Raw genomic sequence first — 19,231 nt, 5'->3', positions numbered from 1 at the left:
ATACATTTGTATATCTGGGTGCTTATAGGCAGGTCCAAGGCAGCACTTTAAAAAAGAATAGCAACAGCCAAAAAAAAAAAAAATTGAAATAAGGCTGCTAATTAAAATTAATTACCTTTCAAATAAAATACCCCAGTTCTAAATGCAGTTGATCCCAAACTCATTTTCTCACACTGGGTACTCTCTTTCTCACACACACATGTGAGGCTGAAACTGTCAAGGGCTGAAGCAAAGAACAGAAAAGTCATCCACACCCAAGCCAAGAAGCAAGTAGCAAAAAATCTGTTGCGTGTAACTGTGAGAGAAAAGACATAAGACCTGAAGCTTGGGAGATAAAGCAGGCTGGATTGCTAGATTCAGCAGGAGCCAGACAATCATCTGCCTGGGATGATTTAATTTGGATTCCTGCTTTGAGCAGAGTGTTGGACTCGCTGATTTAAATGCCCCCTTCCAACTCTGATCCTATGACTGGGTGTTAGTATGGCAAGACAATTAAAATATTTACACTATGGATGAAAGCCTTTAACTAAGTCTGCAGTTCCTACTGGATCTCAATTGTTTCTTGAAAACTATGGCTTATTTCTGTGCAACTTCCTTGTTTCTTTGAAACAGTGGTGATAAGCATATGAATGGGTTTTTTTTTTCTTCTCACTAGGCACCAATCAAGGTGACTTATTCCAGATGGAAATGTCACAAGTGGGTTTCAGTGCTTCCTACTCACAGCAAAAGGTAATGAAGATCTTATAACACAATGTGTTGGAATGGGAATAATACCAACCAATCTTGGGAATGCCAGTTTAAATTGGCAAGGTTTTTCCCCCCTCCAAAATGGGCCAGAACTTAGATTAAGACTGAGCCAGTTTGTTTGACTCAGTTTTCTATACCATTCCAGCCAGAAGACTGAATGGCTTATAATCTGTTTATAATAATAGGATTAAAAACTATACAAGGAACAAAGAACAGCAAACCCCCAAGACATTTTTCTTTATCCAGGAAATCTGAAGTTGTGGCACTACCACCACTCCAGAATCTTATTCAAAACAGATATGAGACTGGCCAATAATTATCTAGAAGATTAGAAGCCAATAATGACTTGGTGTTACCACTGCTTCCCTTAGACGGACCAAAGGTATGATTAAGACATAATGGAGTCTGAAGTCTCCACGTTTAACATCAGTAACAGATTGATGTGGGGATCAGTTCCCATGGACGGTAATATGTACGTGGAATCTACGGGCATGGGCAAAATAATATGATTTGGTAATATACCTGTAAAAAATAGCCATGTAAGCCATGTAATTCACTCTGCCCGTGTGGTTTATCCTTCTAAATTTTGCTAGGGAAGCATGGGATTAAATTGCCAAGGCGGGGCATTGGCTATATGACAAAAATGTGTGCTGTATGCACAGTCTCTGGCACCTGCATCTCCCATTTCAAGAACCTCAGCCATGACATTGGGAAACATTGCTAGTTGGAATAAAGAATGCTGGATGGGATATATTAGAGGTCTCTGACTCGGGCAATAGTGGGCTAAAGTGAGCACTACTCTCAATATTTTAACTGTATCATTAAAAGCTATTGAAACACCTGGTTGCATTTAATTATTTGCCTTGATTTTGTTTTCTCTTAAGGGAGTTCTGATGTTGGGTGCTGTTGGGGCCTATGAATGGACTGGAACAGTGGTCCAGAAGAGAGGAGAAAAAGACACTATATTTCCCAATACAACATTTCAAAATGTTTTGCAAAAAAATCGGAACTCCTACTTAGGTGAGAGCACAAATTCAAGAAGCTTCAGCAGAGCATTTATCAAATGTAGCTGAACATTTAAAATTCATGTTTAGAACTCTTAAAAGGCAATTAATCAGTGAGTGAATTCAGTTAAAGATCTTTGTCTTAAACAAGCTTTCCCCATCCCGACTGGGAATTCTGGGAGTTATAGTCCAAGACATCTGGACATCTGCACCAGTTTTAGAAGACAGGTCTAGAAGGATTAGGCTGGGGGAGATTTCCTAAATGTTAAGTACTAGAAGTTTTAAGCAGCATTTAGGCATTAAATAGTTGAATGAAAAGGTTAAATAAAATTGTAAATAAAGTTACAAATTTAAACTAATCAGTATAGATTTAACATGCTGGCTTATCCCATTTGCATGTATTTTCAGGCCCTCACCTGTATATGTATAATGCATAATATTTTCCTGTACAAACTGTCTTCTATAAGACAGTTGACCGCAGGAAGATATCTATAAACTCTGACAGGGCTGAAATGATTAAGATATTTTTCTACACAGTTTTTGTTTCAGGATGAATCATCCCAAGGAAGAAAATATTCTATATATTACAACTGTTTTCTTGATGTTGCTAAACACTGTTTCAGTGCATGACCCTGAGAATAATGCAGGGATGTTCAAATCAAGACTGTGGACAAGATATAATTGATTTAATCCTACTTAGGTGAAAGATAGAAAATGCAATAAGTGGCAGTTTATATAGAATTCTTCAAGGATTATATATCCAATGATCAGTTTTCACTAGTAGAAAACATGACTGAACAGCAGTGATTATCCCACAGTAATAGTTATGAAAGATGGAAACTCTGACTTAAAATGCAGAATTTCAATAAGATTGCTTTACAAGTACGCTGTAGTACAGTCTTTTGTTTGTTTGTTTGAACGGCACCGTTGCTGTTTGATCATTATAACTATAATTTGGACTTTCAGGTTATTCTCTTGCTGTTCTTTCCATGGAAAACTCAGTCTATTTTGTTGCTGGTGCTCCACGGTCCAGTTACACTGGCCGAGTTGTGGTTTATGAGGTTGATGACCACAACAACATAACGATCATTGACTCTCAAAGAGGAGAGCAGGCAAGTGTTGCATTTAATGTTAAGTTTTCACAATTGTGCATTTATTCTCTTTGCAGTGAATAAAACCGCTCTTTTAAAATAGACCTCATGTTTGCAATCTTGTGCATTGTTTGCATACATTTTTTACGAAGTATGGCTCCGTGTCCCATCTGATAGCAATGATTATGTCATTTCAGATCGGTTCCTATTTTGGCAGCGTAGTGTGCTCTGTTGATATTAACAGAGACTCCATAACAGATGTGCTGTTGGTTGGCGCACCAATGTTTATGAATAGTTTAAAAAAAGAAGAAGGAAGAGTCTACATGTTCACAGTCACAAAGGTATCTTTGTATAAAATGGCTGGGTTTCATATCACTAGGTTTCCCCCCAATTTTTCCCAACGCTCCCTATTCATAGTTTGAAAAATTATATTTAGATATCATAATCTTAAGTTAGTATGGTTAATAGAACACTAACATAAGTTTCCTTCTCTCTCCCTTCCATTCCTTTTGATCTTTCATCAAAGGGAATTTTGGACAAACGAGAACTCCTTGAAGGTCCTGAAGGACTAGAAAATGCTCGGTATGGATCTGCTATCACTGCTGTTTCTGATATTGATTTGGATGGCTTTAATGATGTGATAGTTGGAGCACCATTAGAAAACCAGAATAGTGGTGCTATATACATTTACAATGGTAAACAAAGGACATTACACACTAAATATTCCCAGGTAAGGAATATGATGCTCTATTGTTACAGAATATTTTTGATTTAGGATGCATGGTTTCTCATTCTTTGCCTAAACAAGGTTTTCTCCAGACTCACAGAAAATTTATTTTGCTATATATTTTCATTAGCAGGCAAGTAGCTAATATTTCACCTGGCTCCATTTTTATCATTGCAGTATGTTCACTGATGAATTGCAAAAAAAGCCTATCATGAAATCTCTCATATGGATGACCTTATAATCTAAGATCAATTGACAAAGCAATGCTTTAGTTTATATCGTGTTTAAAGGCCAGATTAGTTCCATGGACTTTTTTTTACTGTCTATGAACTATATACTTTTTTATCCCTTATGATATTTTTGCTTTGATTGTGACATTAATTGCTAATTATTTGTTTAGTTTGTCAACATTCTTGTCTGGTTTTTAACCCCTCTTTCAGAAAATTTTAGGATCAAACCCTGCATTTGCTCAGCCACTCCAGTATTTTGGAAGATCAATCGATGGTCACATTGATTTAAATGATGATGGAATTACTGATGTATCTGTGGGTGCCAATGGAAATGTAATTCAACTCTGGTGAGTAGAAGATTTTTAAGGAAATAAAGAAAATACCCTTAAAGGAAAAAAAAAAAATCCCTACTTCAGTTAGCTTTCTTACAGACTGTACTCTAATCTAATTGACACACTTTGCATATAAAATAAATCTATACATACATACAGCCAGCCTCAGATGTAAATTGGGTGCTCATGATTCTCACATATAAAGACTTATTTTGTGCCAGTGTAATCTACACCCATGGTGTGTGTTCATAGAGGCTCAGAGATCCCCCTGAAAGGTGTTGATGAATATTGATATTAAAGAAATTACATCAGAACACTTGAGTCCACCAAGATGGTCAGAAGACTTGATCCTCCAGCATGTATTTCATTCCAATCCAATTGGCATTTAGAAACAGATCCAGAAAAGTTTATTTGCACAGTTAAAAATATAATCAATAGCATTTTGAACATTCAAACATAAATCTCATTTTTGATTCTCATAGCAAGATTCAGTCGTCGGTCCTTGATGTTAGAGAGCTGAATCTTTTATCCAACAACTGGGAAGGCCATTTTGGTTGGGACAATACAGTGTCTGGCATAACCAAATGTAAAATACAGAGAAATAGTCTGCAAGGCAGTGATAACAGTACGATCATAAGTTGCTCCTAAAACCAGCTTAAACCAGTTGAATGAAGGAAAAACAGGCTTTTTGAACAATACAGTTTAATGAGCAAAAAGGATAAGTTAAGGCAATGTCTAATTTATTCAAGAATAATTAACATACCTTCTCAGGAAAGATTAGAGATAATTCTGTTTGTGTTTCAAAGGCAAAAGGATCTTCAGAGGACACAGAGTACACTCATAACACCTAATAACTCCTTAAGCCAAACACATATTCTCCTGGAATCATGCACCAGCTGCAGAGGACTACCAGACTATACCAGGAAAAATTATGGTTGTCAGGACCCCACTCCAAAGCACGTTTTTGCTTTTCAGTCTGAAGTGCTGCATGTCCCTGATACATATGGACAGGAAATAGATATTTACAATTGGCGAAATATTTAGTTTTTGCTATTCCCCAACCTTGTGAATACTGCATGCATGAAAGCCTTTTAATTTTTGCCATTCTTTTAGAATCTTTCCACCTATTCAAGATGTTTTTAAAAAAGAATTGTTGTATGTTGTGAGTGTTCTACTGTATGCGTAGGCAGTCCTTGGTTAACGACCATTCGTTTAGCGAACGTTTGAAGTTATGATGGTGCTAAAAAGCTACTTACTAATGGTCCGTCCACTTATGACTATCGCAGCACCCCTGTGGTCATGTGATTAAAATCTGGGTGCTTGGCAAACCAGCTTGCATTTACAACAATTGCAGTGTTCTGGGGTCACGTGATTGTGATTTGCGACTTTCCCAGCTGGCTTCTGACAAGCAAAATCAATGGGGAGCCATGCGATTTGCTTAACAACCACGTGGTTCACTTAACGATCATGATGATTCGCTTAACGACGCCACAAAAAATGTCATAAAAGTGGATGCAATCACATGATGCCTCGCTAAATGACTGCCCTGCTTAACGACAAATTTTCTGGTCCCTATTGTGGTTGTTAAGCAAGGACTACCTGTAATCAGAAATTCTGCAATTAGATTCTCAGTGGAGCTTACTCCCTACTAGTAGGATTGAACCTATTTTTGTTTAAAATTAATTTGGTAAATTCTAAATAAAAGCCAGAACATTTTTTTTCTTTTTTAAGTCTGAGATCACAGAGAAATCTGCCTGCCTCTGTTTCAGGTCACAGAGTATAGCCAATGTGACTGTACATGTTTTATCTACTCCTCCGAAGATCAGCCTGCAGAACAAGAATACAGAAATAAAATTAAACATATGTTTCACAGCAACTTTTAGACCTATCCATAAGAGGGATCAAGTGGGTGAGTATTTCTCTTAATTTGCATGCACCCTTAAACTGGAGACATTATTTGCAATTGTCAGCTAAGTAAAACTCTCTCCCTTCCCCATACACACAATCTAATCTGGAGGCAGTGCAAAACTCTAAAAAATGTGTAACTTTTGTTTTAATACAAATGGCTTTATGGCCGCAAAATCTACCAAGAATATAATAGTCATAAAGTACCTAAGTATATTCATAAATAATGGCAGATAGAATAGTAGTCTTTTTTTAATATTTTAGTTATCAAATCCCAATAATGTGATTATGGATTGATGAATATTTCTTCATGATTTTATCTTATTTTTCTCAAACTAGACTGCACTTGAAAATAAATTTTAAAGATTTCAAGTGTTTTACAGTTTTTCTTCTGACAACAATTCCGTTATTTTGTCACTCTGTCTGTCCGTCCATCCATCCATCCATCCATCCATCCATCCATCCACCCATCCATCTATCTATCATATTTATATAGCTGCCCATCTCACATAAGGTGACTCTGGGCGGCGTACAACAATTAAAAAAATAAATACATAAAAACAATTACACATAAAAAACTGTAGAAACACACAAAATAGGAGGGGATGGAGCTAATCTCACTTCTGGGGGAGAAGATTCCACAAGGTGGGTGCCACGGCAGAGAAGGCCCACCTCCAGGGACCCGCCAAATGTAATTCTCTACCAGACGGGATCTGCAGCATGCCTTCTCTGCCAGACCTGATGCGATGGGCAGATGTAATTGGGGAAAGACGGTGCCTCAGGTAACCCGGCCCCATGCCATGAAGGGCTTTAAAGGTAAAAAACAGCACCTTGAATTGGACCTGGAAGCAAACTGGCAACCAGTGCAGCTTGCAGAGCAGAGGTGTAACGCATACCACCCACATACCATGACTGCCTGCGCCGCTGCATTTTGCACCAGCTGAAGCTTCCAGATACTCTTCAAGGGCAGCCCCATGTAGAGCGCATTACAGAAATCCAAACAGGAGGTGACCAAGGCATGAGTGACAGTGATTAGGTCCCTCTGATCTAGGAATGGACACAACTGGCGCAGAACACGAAGCTGTGCAAAGGCCCTCTTAGCCATGACTGCCACCTGCTCTTCAAGCAGGAGTCGTGAGTCCAGGAGGACCCTCAGATTGCACACGGTCTGTCTGGGGCAGTGCAACTCCATTCAGCACTAAAGATGGCATAGCTCTAGCACCAGAAGGCCCGAAAACCCACAGCCACTCAGTCTTGCCAAGGTTCAGTTGAAGCCTATTGTTCCCCATCCAGACCCTCACAGCCTCCAGGCACCGGGATAAGACATTCACAGCACCACTTAATTCGCCCAGGGCAGAGATGTATAATTGGGTAGCATCAGCATACTGCTGATACCTCACCCCTTGGCAACAGATGAGCTCACCTAGCGGCTTCATGTAGTTGTTAAATAGGAGTGGGGAGAGCACCGAACCCTGCGGCACCCCACATAACAGGGGCCAAGGGTGAGATCTCTCCTCACCAACCACCACCAACTGGAATCAGCCCCGGAGGAAGGAGGCGAAACAGCACAACACCATGCCGCCCACCCCCAATCCTCTGATCCAATCCAGAAGGATACCATGGTCGATGGTATTGAAAGCCACTGAGAGGTCAAGTAGGGCAAGGATGGATGCACAACCCCCATCCTGCCCTCACCAGAGATCATCCAAAAGTGCAACCAATGCTGTTCCCGTACCCAGGCCTGAATCCCAACTGAAAGGGATGCATATAATCCACTTCATCCAAGGTCCTCTGAAGCTGTTGCACAACCACCTTCTCAATCACCTTCCCCAAAAACGGGAGGTTAGATACTGGATAAAAATTGTCCAATATAGTGGGGTCTAGCGATGGCCTCTTGAGGGGGCAAACCAAGGCCTCTTTAAGAGGTGAGGGAACAACCCCTCACTCAAAGATGCATTAACCATCGCTAGAACCCACTCACACAATGTCCCCCGGGCTGCTTTCACAAGCCAGGAGGGGCATGGATCTAAAGAGCAGGTGGCTGAGCTCACAGCCCCAAGGACCTGTCCCCTTCCTCAGGTCCAACAGGTTCAAACTGTTCCCAGATAACAGGGCAAGACTCCTGGCCCAGGCACCTCCACGGACCTGCAGTAACGCCAGCGTCCAACTGAGAATGAATTATGGCAATGTTTCCAAACTAGTGCTGTCTTAATATGCACTAGTGTTGTGACATTTAGGATTTGTAGTCCAAGACATTTAGTATTTTAATATCCTAGTATCCTAATACCATTCCTAGTGCTATCATGGCTGAAAAAATGAATCCCTCATTTTTTTAAGGTCAGGGGGTGTTTTCTTGATCCTAGGTAAATGAAAAGATTCATTTCATTTACCTAGAAATGAATCTTAAAGTGTTTAGAAGATGGGATTGCCCCCAGTTAAAAAATAGGTTGGATTGCATCTTGAGACCATGACAGACACTTATATCATTTTTTCACCTTTAGATATTAGATACAACCTAACATTGGATGCAGATCTCTTATCTTCACGCGTTACCTCTAGAGGATTATTTAAAGAAAACAATGAGAGGTCTCTGCAGAAGAGCATCATAATCAACAATTGGAAGAAGTGTGTGAATCATATTTTTAATGTCCAGGTAAAAATTAGCCAAAAGTTCCATGTATCAGAATTAGTTCATTTTGGGGCCTGTCCACAGCTCAGCTTCCTGACCTGAACAGTGGGCTGCCGAAACCCTTCCTATGATGTGATGTCATTAAAAGATGCAGGTCTGACATTTTAGCCCATTTTTCACTCAGGTTTGGGTTTGGGCAGCAGCGTAAGGGTGGTTATGAGAGCACTTTGCCTCATGGAGGCCTTGCACTCCAGTCCCCCAAAGTGAGTGAAAGCAGTGCTGTCAAAAATGTTTTTGCCACTAATTGTGCTGCAATTTAGTTTTGCCACCAAATTGTAGCACAATAATCTTGGGGTGTTCTGAGGATCACAGGTGAGGTACTGAGAAGCATATGTGGCCCATTGGCCATAATTTTGTTCACCTGTGTTTTATATTATATATGTAAAAATGAGGCTAGGTTATTTCAAATGATAGCCACAGTAGTAAATGTTTGACCAAATTGTATTTCTGAAGAAGTGGAGTAAAATCTGCAAAGTTTGCAGAATGGAATCTTCTCACAATAGAAGGAATATGCAGGGAGAAAATTAAGTTGGAAGACATTTTCCTGCAGTCTGCCTAGATTTTTTTATACTCCAACTTTTTTTTGTACAGAGAAATATTTTATTATGGAAAATCCCCATAAGTAAAGATGTTTCTGAAACTTGGTCCCACAATGGCCATTTTTTTTTTTCTGGAAAAGGAGAAACTAACTTTCATACAATGTATTAGCATTACATGATATATGCTTAGTCATTTATAGAACCTTGTAATTAGTATTAATAATAAAAGCAGAGGTAAATGCAACAAGAGAAACAGTAACATCAATAATACACTCAGTTATCCATGAAATGGTCATCAAAGTAAATCTGCCTTCACCTGGTGTTTAAAATTAAAAGTGACCAGGAGCATTTGGGTTATGTTATCACTGGGATGTGACCACCAACAAATGAAGGGTCTCCATTTGCAACAGCCTCAGTTCTGAAGGCAATATTGCCTGTAGAAGGGCACAGTTCCAATTTCAACTAGACCAGGTTCATATGAGAGCAAATATTCCTTTGGGCCTCCCTTTTGCACTTAGTCACTGAGCTAACCCTCTAGGGTAGCAATTTCACCCAACTGGCTAGCTTGGCAGATTTCCTTTTCAAGGTATTGGATATCAGTTGAATAAGTGCAAGCGGAAAGGATTGTATCTTAAAAAAAAACAAAAAACTTTATTTGCAAACCTGTCCTATTGAAATGTTCAGAAGTGCCTTAACAAGCAATATTTTAATGTTACCAGCCATTAGTACATATATTTAAATAAGAAAGATTAAGTAAAGAGAAACAATTAAAGGCTTGTGTGCATATTTATGTTTATAGGCCCCTTCTGACGCTATCGATTCCCTTAACGTGCGCATTGATATTGGGCTCAAGAACCCCAACTCAAGCCCTGCTCTTGATAAAACATCTCCTACCTGTCTTGTTTACAGTGTAAGTAAATGAACATGCATTCCTTTTACCGTGTTTTTAATGAGTTGCTACAGAGACAGCAGGAATACCTCCATGGGAGAAAACTAGGTGTGATGGCAGCATTGCAGTATTATTGGATTGATGATGTTGTCTGCCTGGGTATCAGTTCCATAATTAGAACAAGCAAAAATAAAATGTGGGGGCCGTGGTGGTAGCAATGATGTTGATTATTTATTTGATTTCTATCCCACCTTTTGGAAAGATGGAAAGATTCCATGCATCGTTCAGTGCTGTAAAGTTTATAGCAAATGCTTGCCTCTGAAGAGGAGTGAAAATTACAGGCTTGAGATTCTTCTAGACCTATATTAAAATGCTGAGCCAAAAAATATTCACTGTTACCACTATCCCTACAACTAGCCTCTAAATCCTGGTAGGGGGCAAATAGTAACCAGTTACTGAAGACTCTTGGATGGAGAAGAATGGAGATTGCTATTTACACTCAGCAGTAATTGTATATTCCTTAATTTCCAGACCAAACTAAAGGTCCATGTAATGCAACATCTTTTTCCCACAATACCTAATTAGGGTTAGGGTTAGATATTCATGAAAAAATAGTAAGTGGGACCTAAAAGCATTATTCTATTTATATACCCCCAAAACAGGCATTGAAGTGCATATATACCATTTCCAATGCCAAAAGTAGCTGAAAAAACATTTAGTTATAAGCAGTAGCCCAAAATTAAGAGTCAGGTAGCAACTTTTCAGGGTAACAAATTCATTAAAAGGCATATGCTCTTAGAATTACTCGATAGTCTTATCTTCCCCAAATTTATATAATTCCTCATTAAAGCCATCCAAGTTACCACAGTTTTATGTATCACATGTACCACAGTATCATGGTACACTATATGAAATACTGTACTTTATCTATCCTCAATTTCTTACTATTAAGTTTCATTGAATAACCCTGGATCTTTACAAAAAGTATACAAAATATACAAAAAGAAGAAAATCCTCTCTCTTTAATTAATTGATGTCAGAACATCTTGCAGTGGTATATGTAGAGTTTAATAAAGATAATAGAGTGAAGACATTAAAATGCAACACATAATATTAGAAGGTATAGGAAGAGAAGAATATTCATAACATAACATTAATCCAGGAAAGAGTTGGGTGAAGAGAGAGGTTTTTAAGAGGCTCCTGGGACATGGGTGGCACATGTCTCCCTATAGTAAGTAAGGAGCATTTCAGAGCATTCTCTTGCATTGCTATGTGACAGTCTGCAAGTTGTGACCTAGTCTACAAAATTTATCTAGGTCTGAATCTGTTTCTCTGTGCCTGTATCATATTCCCTCTCCCTCATTTTATCAATACAAGAAAGGTCCAGATGTAACCTTTCCTCATAGGAAGTTGCTCCAGTTTCCTAATCTTCACGATTACCTTTTCTATACTTATATACCCTGTAAATAAAAGTAAGCAGATTTCTTTCCAATATTTATATAGCTCACAGAATTTTCCTATTCTTTGTGCAGAAGTTGAGTTTCAGAGATGCATTAATATTTGCTTAACACAGATTTATATAGATAAATACCCTTGTTCCAGACATAGAAACCCAAATCAGCAGTTTAAATGCTGTAATAAGAGATATGTAGATCCTTTACCACGAACAAAGAAGATGAAAAGCTTTGGGTTACTTTTATATTTTGTAGATACCATTTGTCAAAGAGTGTGGCGAAGATGAAGTTTGCAGGACAGATCTCATTCTTGAAGTTCAACAGAAAAATATTGGGTAAGAAACGCTTGTATTGCTACCACAAGTTCTGTTCATAATGGATAGTGACCTGTCTGTTTTGAAAATAAATGCAGTAGATATTTAGAAGGAGAAAATAAAGCTTTAAATTCCAGAATTCAGGACTGAACAAGTTTCCACTGATTCCATCGTTGTGAAAAAATAAATGGAATAATAATTATCACATGTGAATTCAGGAATGTTCGCACACATCACTCTTGAATACATATACTTTTGTGGGTGGGTGGTCAGGGAGGGAGGGAAGGAGATGATAGATAGATAGACAGACAGACATCACTGTTTTTTGTGAAGACATATGAGATAACTATAATTCATAGTGTTTCCTAGGTGAGAATGAAGTGTGTTTAAAGATTTGATTATCCCAAGATATGTTTCATTGCATGTTGGATTGTGTCTGGATACACTGTTGTTAGTTCACCTATTTCACTTGTAACAGATTGGATGTTAAAAATACACTCTGTCAGGATTCTTCATCTTTTGGGGTCAGTGGGCATCTTTGACATTTGTGGATGCTCAAAAAATTGGCTACATGGAGTACATCCGCTTTACAATATGGTAGCTTCTTTTTGAATTAAGTTGAAATTTAAAATAAGCTTTAAGAAGTAGAATAGGGTGGAGGGAATAGTGAGCAGCAGGGAAGTGTCTGCAGAAACAGCACCTATAGGGATCCCAGGACTACATTAACTGCATTTTCTTTTCTTTCTTTTTTTCCTCCAGGAACAACAAGCAGTATTTTCTTGTAACCAATAAAAACAAAAAACTGACATTTGGTGTGAAGTTGACAAACGTGGATGAAAACGCGTACAACACCAGAATTCAAGTGGCTTTTTCTGAAAACCTGCGTTATGCTTCATCTTCGGGGGTATCTTCATCTTCCATGTTATCTATAATCTCTATTCTTACTGCTGTCCTCAATGCTAATAACACCAATTATTTCATTAAAGAATAGTATCTTCTTTTAGATGTGTACTCATAGTTATAGTAAATCTCATACCACCTCTTCACCCTTGTGAAGATACTTTTCAGCCCCACTAGGTAGACCAGACCAAGAAATCAACTCCACAGGAAGGCTAAAACTACTTTTACTGAGATGGGCTATTATAGCAGAACCTTGCAAGTCTTAATTGTATTGTATCTCCTCCTCCTTGTTATCATTCAGTGAATTAGGGAGGTGTCCATCTGAGCTGCTTCTGAATGTTATCTGGACATTCTGAACTTAAAAAATGTTTTACCCCTTGTTGCCTTGACAACAGAGCTTGCATATTTCTGTCAAGGTTATCTTCCTTCCTCTACACTTTCTAAAAGAGGAAGACTGCTTAGTATGTCTACAGAGAAAAAAACCCAATCCTATCAAATGTAAGCTTTGGCATGTTTGTTCTGAAATAAACACTGTTGAGTTCAGCTAGATTTGTCCATAGCCTTGAGGGTTGTAATTCAGTACCAAGATAAAGTCAAAACTAAGTCTGCTAACCCTACATGGAACAGGAAAATAAACTGACTCATGTAGTTCTGGGAGATGGGTGTCCTCTATATATGAATACCTTAACTTCCTAGTTTATTCTTAGAACATTGTTGAATGCTAATAAAATGCTGCTTGCTGTATGACACAGTTATACATTTGAGAATTAACTCTGCTCAGGGAAGTGATTTTGTGCCCTTGTTCCTGTCAGCCAATTTCTCTCATTTTTTTCTCTAAAAACCTGTCCCATAGGCTTAGAGGTTTCTTCAAAACAGGCATGAACAATTGGCAAGAATCACTTTCCCTGTTCCTCTAATGAGGAATCTCTCTGGGTTCTCAGTTCTTCCACAGACGAAAGGAACCTTCTATTAGCAGAAGACCAAGTTCTTAATCTTATCTATTAACTGCATCCTTATCCCTTGAAATATCATATGGAAGCTTCATGACACACAAATCATGAATACTAATAAATATCTGCTTTTTATTGTTAGGTGGATGAAACTGAAGTTTTATGTCAGAATGAAGATGTCAGTCATCTTGTCTGTCAAATCAGCTATCCTGTTTTTAAAGCAGGGCAAGAGGTATCTAAGATATGCTACAGATTCAACATCAGAGTGAAATATTTTAAATATGCTTGGACAAAAAATGAACAGAAAGGAAAAGTATTATGTTGGGCAATGCAAAATATGTAAGCTAACCAAAAAAACTGAGTTCCCAAGAACTCTTCATCAAGCAAGGAAGGAAACTGGGGAATGGGGAATTGTGGCTTAAATTGTTTTTAAGCTGTATCTCCACCATGTCATAGTCTTAACTGGTGTGTTGAAGCAGCCTGCAGAGATGCAAATTGGGTGCATTGATCTCCTGGAAGACCAACATTCATTTGCAAAGAGATGGTCTTTCAGAAGATTGATATTCCCATGTCAAAATCATCGACCAAAAGGCCTAGGTCAGGTGCCTGGTCTCTTACAGCTCAAGTAAAAAAGGTCATAGTGAGCAGTGCCCAGCAACAGGACTGTGAGGGGTTGTTTCTGCAATAGACTTAAGCTGCAGGTAGGAACTGTGAAGACGCCTACCCTTAACCATATCATCGCCAGCCTTATCATACATTGTTCATACAGCTAAATTTGTTTGGAGGGAAGGAAAGCACCACTTTAACAGCAGAATGATTTCAGGTTGCCTTTTCAGTGGCCTAAGCATGAGACAGAGGCAACGTAATAAGGATATGTCTCTTAAAAATGGTTATCCAGGGTGCCTTTGTACTGCTGTAAGCAGAACATGACTTTGAATCCTTAGAGAACAGAGGTTGATCAAGGCATAATATTAATGTAGAATAGAGGTGTGTTGTATTTGCAGTTCAGTTCCAAATTGGTGCTTTGGAGTATCCAGAGTAGTTGTGTAATCCTGGGAAAAGATGCAGTTGCTTTAAGTTCCAGACGGGTGCTACATTCATACGTCTATGCATACCAAAGTATTTGTTTGGAATAAAATCTGAAGTGCTATAAAGCCCTTTTATGGAATATCTGACCTTATTCTTTAAAGCAGTTTTGGTGATTAGTGATAATGGCTTTCCTTATTTTAATGTTATCTTCCATCTTTGTTTTTTTCATAGATATCCTTTGACATTAATTTTGACTTCAGCTCGAAAAATTTTCAGAATGTGGCAGTATTACGTTTTCAAGCTTTGAGGTACCCTGCAAATTTCCTGTTACACTTGAAAACAATATTGGCAGCCAAACCCATACTTCCTCAGTTTGAAATGTCTGTTCTTCAAGATATCCGCTTTCACAAAGAAGTCAATTATCAAAAAATAGCAACTTCATAATAATATAAAATAACAAGATATTTAATTCTAAAGTTGTCAAAAAGCTAATTAGTTGCTGGACCATTTTTAAGAGCACATGGAGGTTTTGCTTATTCCAAAATGAACTTATTTTATTATAAGTTATTGCCTGAAGATACACAGTGGAACTTATCTGCCAGAGCTGGAGGAAAACAAAGCTGCTTATTTCCAGTTCCTATCCCTTCTATAGAGTTTAGGGTGAATAGTATAAATACCATCCAGATCAACACACTTTACAGCCCTCATATCTCGCAAGTCCAGATTAATTTTCAGTTTGTGACTCTCCTCTGTCCCTGAACTGTTCTTAGACAAATTTCTTTTGAGCCTCCTGATAGCATTTATAAATTTGGAGATTATAACTTTACAAATGTTTTCAAATACGTATATTTTATTTTTTTACTTAACAGTGCAAGTAATGAAGAAGATTATAGAAACAATCAGGTGAACCTAACACTTCCCCTTCGTTATGATGCAGAACTTCACTTAATGAGGTAACTCTAAATTAGCCTACATGTATTACAGTAATTCTATTAGTGTAATAGAGCCTAACCCTAACCCTAGAGGAATTCAGGGAGCATAACATTGTGGCTCACCCACCAAAGCAGAAATTGTGTACATAAAGATTGTCCTGCATGTGTAGAAGACACTGGTGGTTTTTTAAGCATTCAGAGGATCCAGAAAAAAAAGGAATGGGGCACAGAGAAATACAAAAAAGTGGGATAAATATTTCAGATAAGCTGCTGGAACAGACAATATCTGTCAGTTGTTGACATTCTCACAGAAAGACAAGTGATTCCAAACATTCTTTGTGAATGTCCAGGACAATATTGACAACTATTGCTATAACACCATTGTTTTTTAAAGTAAACAAAAATAAACCTAGATTAAAACATTTCTCTTCCAGATGCATTTCCAAACTTAGAGTCCCTTAATATTGAAAGGAAAATTATATCCTAAATATCTGCTCCCCCAATACCTATATATAATTTATTTCTCCTCAGATCTACTAGTATGGACTTCTACGAAGTATATTCTAATCATAAGGTTTACTCCACTGTGAATAATTTTGATGAAATTGGACCTGCATTTAACTTTTCAGTTAAGGTCAGTAAACATTTTCAGTATCTTTTAAATATATAAAGGGCATTCGTCTGTTCACAAATAATGCTAAACTAAAACACGGCTTGCTTTTGGCTTAGTGTGATGATCAAACCTATCTCTTATTATACTAAATCAGTTACCACCAGGAGATCCTGTTCTCAAATCTTCTCTGCTTCTAGATGGGGTCACCCAGAATCTAAACGATCCAAAGTATATATCCATTTCATAGCTGTAAAAGTGCCTGTCTGTTTTCCTTTCTAGCATTAATTAAGAGAAAATAATTTTTGCAAAGTAGGCCATTAGCTATTGGAATTATGCCCAGTATTAATCCCTCTCTTGTTTTCCAGGTCACAAGAGGAAGTAATCCAATCAATATGGCAACTTTAAAAATCCATATTCCTAAGCAGACTAAAGGGAATAATCCTTTGATGTATGTGACTGCAGTGCACACCAGTCAGGTGAAACAATGGTCTATTTTAAGTACAAGACAATAATGAAGATGATTCAAAGCTAACAAATACAGAAACGTCAGTGATAATGATGAGACAGTTTAAGCCTTTCAACAGCTGGTATATACCTGATTAACGTAACGTTATACATACTTACCTGGGAATAAGTACTTGCACTCAGTAGGGCATAAGATACATAAGATTGCACTGTGTGAGACTTCTTATAATGGATTGTTCTTCCTCTTCTGCTTCTGTGAAAATCTACAGATGTTCTTGGATCAATATTGCTATAAATGACAAAATTAGTTTTTGAACACTATGGTGGGCAATCTCTACTCTTTCAAATAAATTTGGGAATAAATTAACTAACTGATCATTTATCTTCAAATCTCAGATTCTTGGTTTGGTGTTTAACTAGATCATGTTGACTTTATGTATAAAATTGCATTGATTTTGCACTTGTACACTTGCTGTAACCTGAAATTAAATGCAAAATTCTACTTGTAGAGCCAAAGACATTTAAAAAGGGAAACAAGGAAATAAAGATACAGATTTAGCTCTTGATTTTTTAAGAACAATAATCAGAATTGTAGGAAATTTTGGTTATAGTAAACCCTGTTTCTTGAAACTATAGAAATCTTCTCTGCTGTGGATTGCTTCTTCTTCTCCTCTTTCTCCAGAATACCAAAATGCAATATATCCCCAGTGTTTTTCTAACTCATTCTATATTTATTACATATACTAAGGCTATTCCATTGAGTAATAGCAGTGGACATTAGATTATCAACAGCACATAATTTCATGTGCTCCTTTATATTGTTGCATTCTCTTTATAGGACAGTGATATCAGCTGTCATGGACTCATCAATCCACATGAAATTGGATCGCAAAGCTATGCTGCATCATTTTCGAAAGAAAACTTCAAAGATTTGAAAGAATTGGTGAGTTAAATGCATAACTGCAATATCCAAGACCTACGTTCTTATGTAATTGCTCTGGAGCAGTGATGGGTAACCACAGCCTACAAAGTAAATGTGTCCCTCTTTTTATGGTTCCCAGTTCCTCCTTCCCTGTTGAACAGGCTGTGATGGGGCTTGCTACAATCCACTTTTCCAGTGCCCACCCTAGCAGGAAGGTAGATTACCTGAATTTCAGGGTCTTGGGATTTAAGCCACAAAATGAGACAAAGTTGTTGGTGGGAATCTAAATGGAGCTGCACACTTAAGAAAAAAGAATACCTGAAATGGAAGTTGAGGTTGGGTGGGGAGATGGAAAATGTGAAATATATGAATTGCTATGCTATTATATTTTAAAATAATAAACAATTAACAAATCAATAATGTTATATTTTCATGTTTTCTTGTCTGACAGAACTGTAAGAACATCAGATGTGATACGATCACATGCACTTTAAAAGATATATCCCTGAAACCTGAAAATTATGTTAATATTTCTACTAGAATCTGGAATGGAACATTTGCTGCTGTAAGTAATGCATGGGTTTTAATCAATTACCAGCCTTTGGGTATTTAAGAAGTTGGAAAAAAAACACTCTTTTACTTTACAAATATAATAAAGGTGTGTTATAAGCAATTATAATGGAGGTTTAATTAGGGGAATACTTTGTTATTGACTTTTCAAAATCTATGCTAAATCTAAACAAAGAACTAATCTAAATCTAAAGCAAAATGAAAGATTTTAGAATCCAACTTTATAAGGAAAATGTAGAGTGCAGCTTCACTGTATTTTTTCTGTATTCCTAAGTAAGCATGTGACCTGCCATCCAAACTGAAACTACAAAAAAATTAACTTTTCCCCCTACTTCTTTTCCACTATTTGTTGAGCTCCTTCCCTCTATAGTTTTTTTTTATAAAGAGAAGAAAAACCTTGTTTGTACCAAATTCTTCTTAAAAAAATTAAAATCTCTATGTGAGGGTGAGTTCAGAGTTGAGTAGATAAGAGAATTTGAACTTCCCTTGCTTATCTGTGGCAGTTGCAATCCGGTTGAAGACCATATTAGCTTACTTGTAAATAAAAGGATAAACACAGCTGTGTGCTACATTTTTATTTGGCTTGTGCAAATCCTTCCAAAGAAGTACTTCAGAGCACATGGGAGTACCTATGGAGCACTTCTTTTTGACTTATTAAAGCAGCCACGTCTTTTTCTGGCACATGGGGGCTACTTCAGAATCATCTCCCAGCCATCTTTATGTGGGTGTGCATGCACAGCCACTTCCCTTAAAGAAAACTGGCTCTGCACATGCACATATTCAAAAATAGCTGGGGCAGTTTCTGAAGCAGCTGCATCAGCCTGGCAAAAGACACAGCTGCTTTAATTGTTCCAAAGATGTACTCCAGTGCAGTCCCAAACAATCCAAAGGAATTTCTTTCAAAAGTTTTGCACAGTCCTAATACTGAA

At 37.6% G+C, this 19,231-nt stretch overlaps 1 protein-coding gene across 7 annotated transcripts in view; it reads left to right on the top strand.

Moving 5' to 3' along the window:
• The window catches only part of ITGA2 (integrin subunit alpha 2), a 60,500-nt gene that overhangs the window by 29,941 nt on the left and 11,328 nt on the right, over positions 1-19,231 (top strand). For all 7 annotated transcript variants that reach the window (XR_015798299.1, XR_015798302.1, XR_015798301.1 and 4 more), the window contains exons 10-27: positions 656-729; positions 1,632-1,767; positions 2,718-2,863; positions 3,040-3,183; positions 3,369-3,572; positions 4,010-4,146; positions 5,901-6,040; positions 8,538-8,689; positions 10,064-10,174; positions 11,863-11,942; positions 12,681-12,825; positions 13,914-14,003; positions 15,032-15,108; positions 15,670-15,753; positions 16,264-16,366; positions 16,711-16,821; positions 17,649-17,753; positions 18,184-18,297. Coding sequence is in view for 2 of the 7 variants with exons in the window: in XM_025167664.2 (XP_025023432.1) it covers positions 656-729; positions 1,632-1,767; positions 2,718-2,863; positions 3,040-3,183; positions 3,369-3,572; positions 4,010-4,146; positions 5,901-6,040; positions 8,538-8,689; positions 10,064-10,174; positions 11,863-11,942; positions 12,681-12,825; positions 13,914-14,003; positions 15,032-15,108; positions 15,670-15,753; positions 16,264-16,366; positions 16,711-16,821; positions 17,649-17,753; positions 18,184-18,297 (2,153 nt within the window). In the remaining 5 variants the exon portion in view is untranslated. The remainder of the gene's footprint in view (positions 1-655; positions 730-1,631; positions 1,768-2,717; positions 2,864-3,039; positions 3,184-3,368; positions 3,573-4,009; positions 4,147-5,900; positions 6,041-8,537; positions 8,690-10,063; positions 10,175-11,862; positions 11,943-12,680; positions 12,826-13,913; positions 14,004-15,031; positions 15,109-15,669; positions 15,754-16,263; positions 16,367-16,710; positions 16,822-17,648; positions 17,754-18,183; positions 18,298-19,231) is intronic.

The sequence above is a fragment of the Python bivittatus genome, unplaced genomic scaffold (genome assembly GCF_059951505.1).
Source record: "Python bivittatus isolate LINGU-HERP-01145 unplaced genomic scaffold, Pbiv_v1 ctg000570_np1212, whole genome shotgun sequence".
NCBI classification, from domain to species: domain Eukaryota; kingdom Metazoa; phylum Chordata; class Lepidosauria; order Squamata; family Pythonidae; genus Python; species Python bivittatus.
Note: the sequence above shows the minus strand (reverse complement) of the source record. Positions and strands in the feature narration are given on the sequence as shown.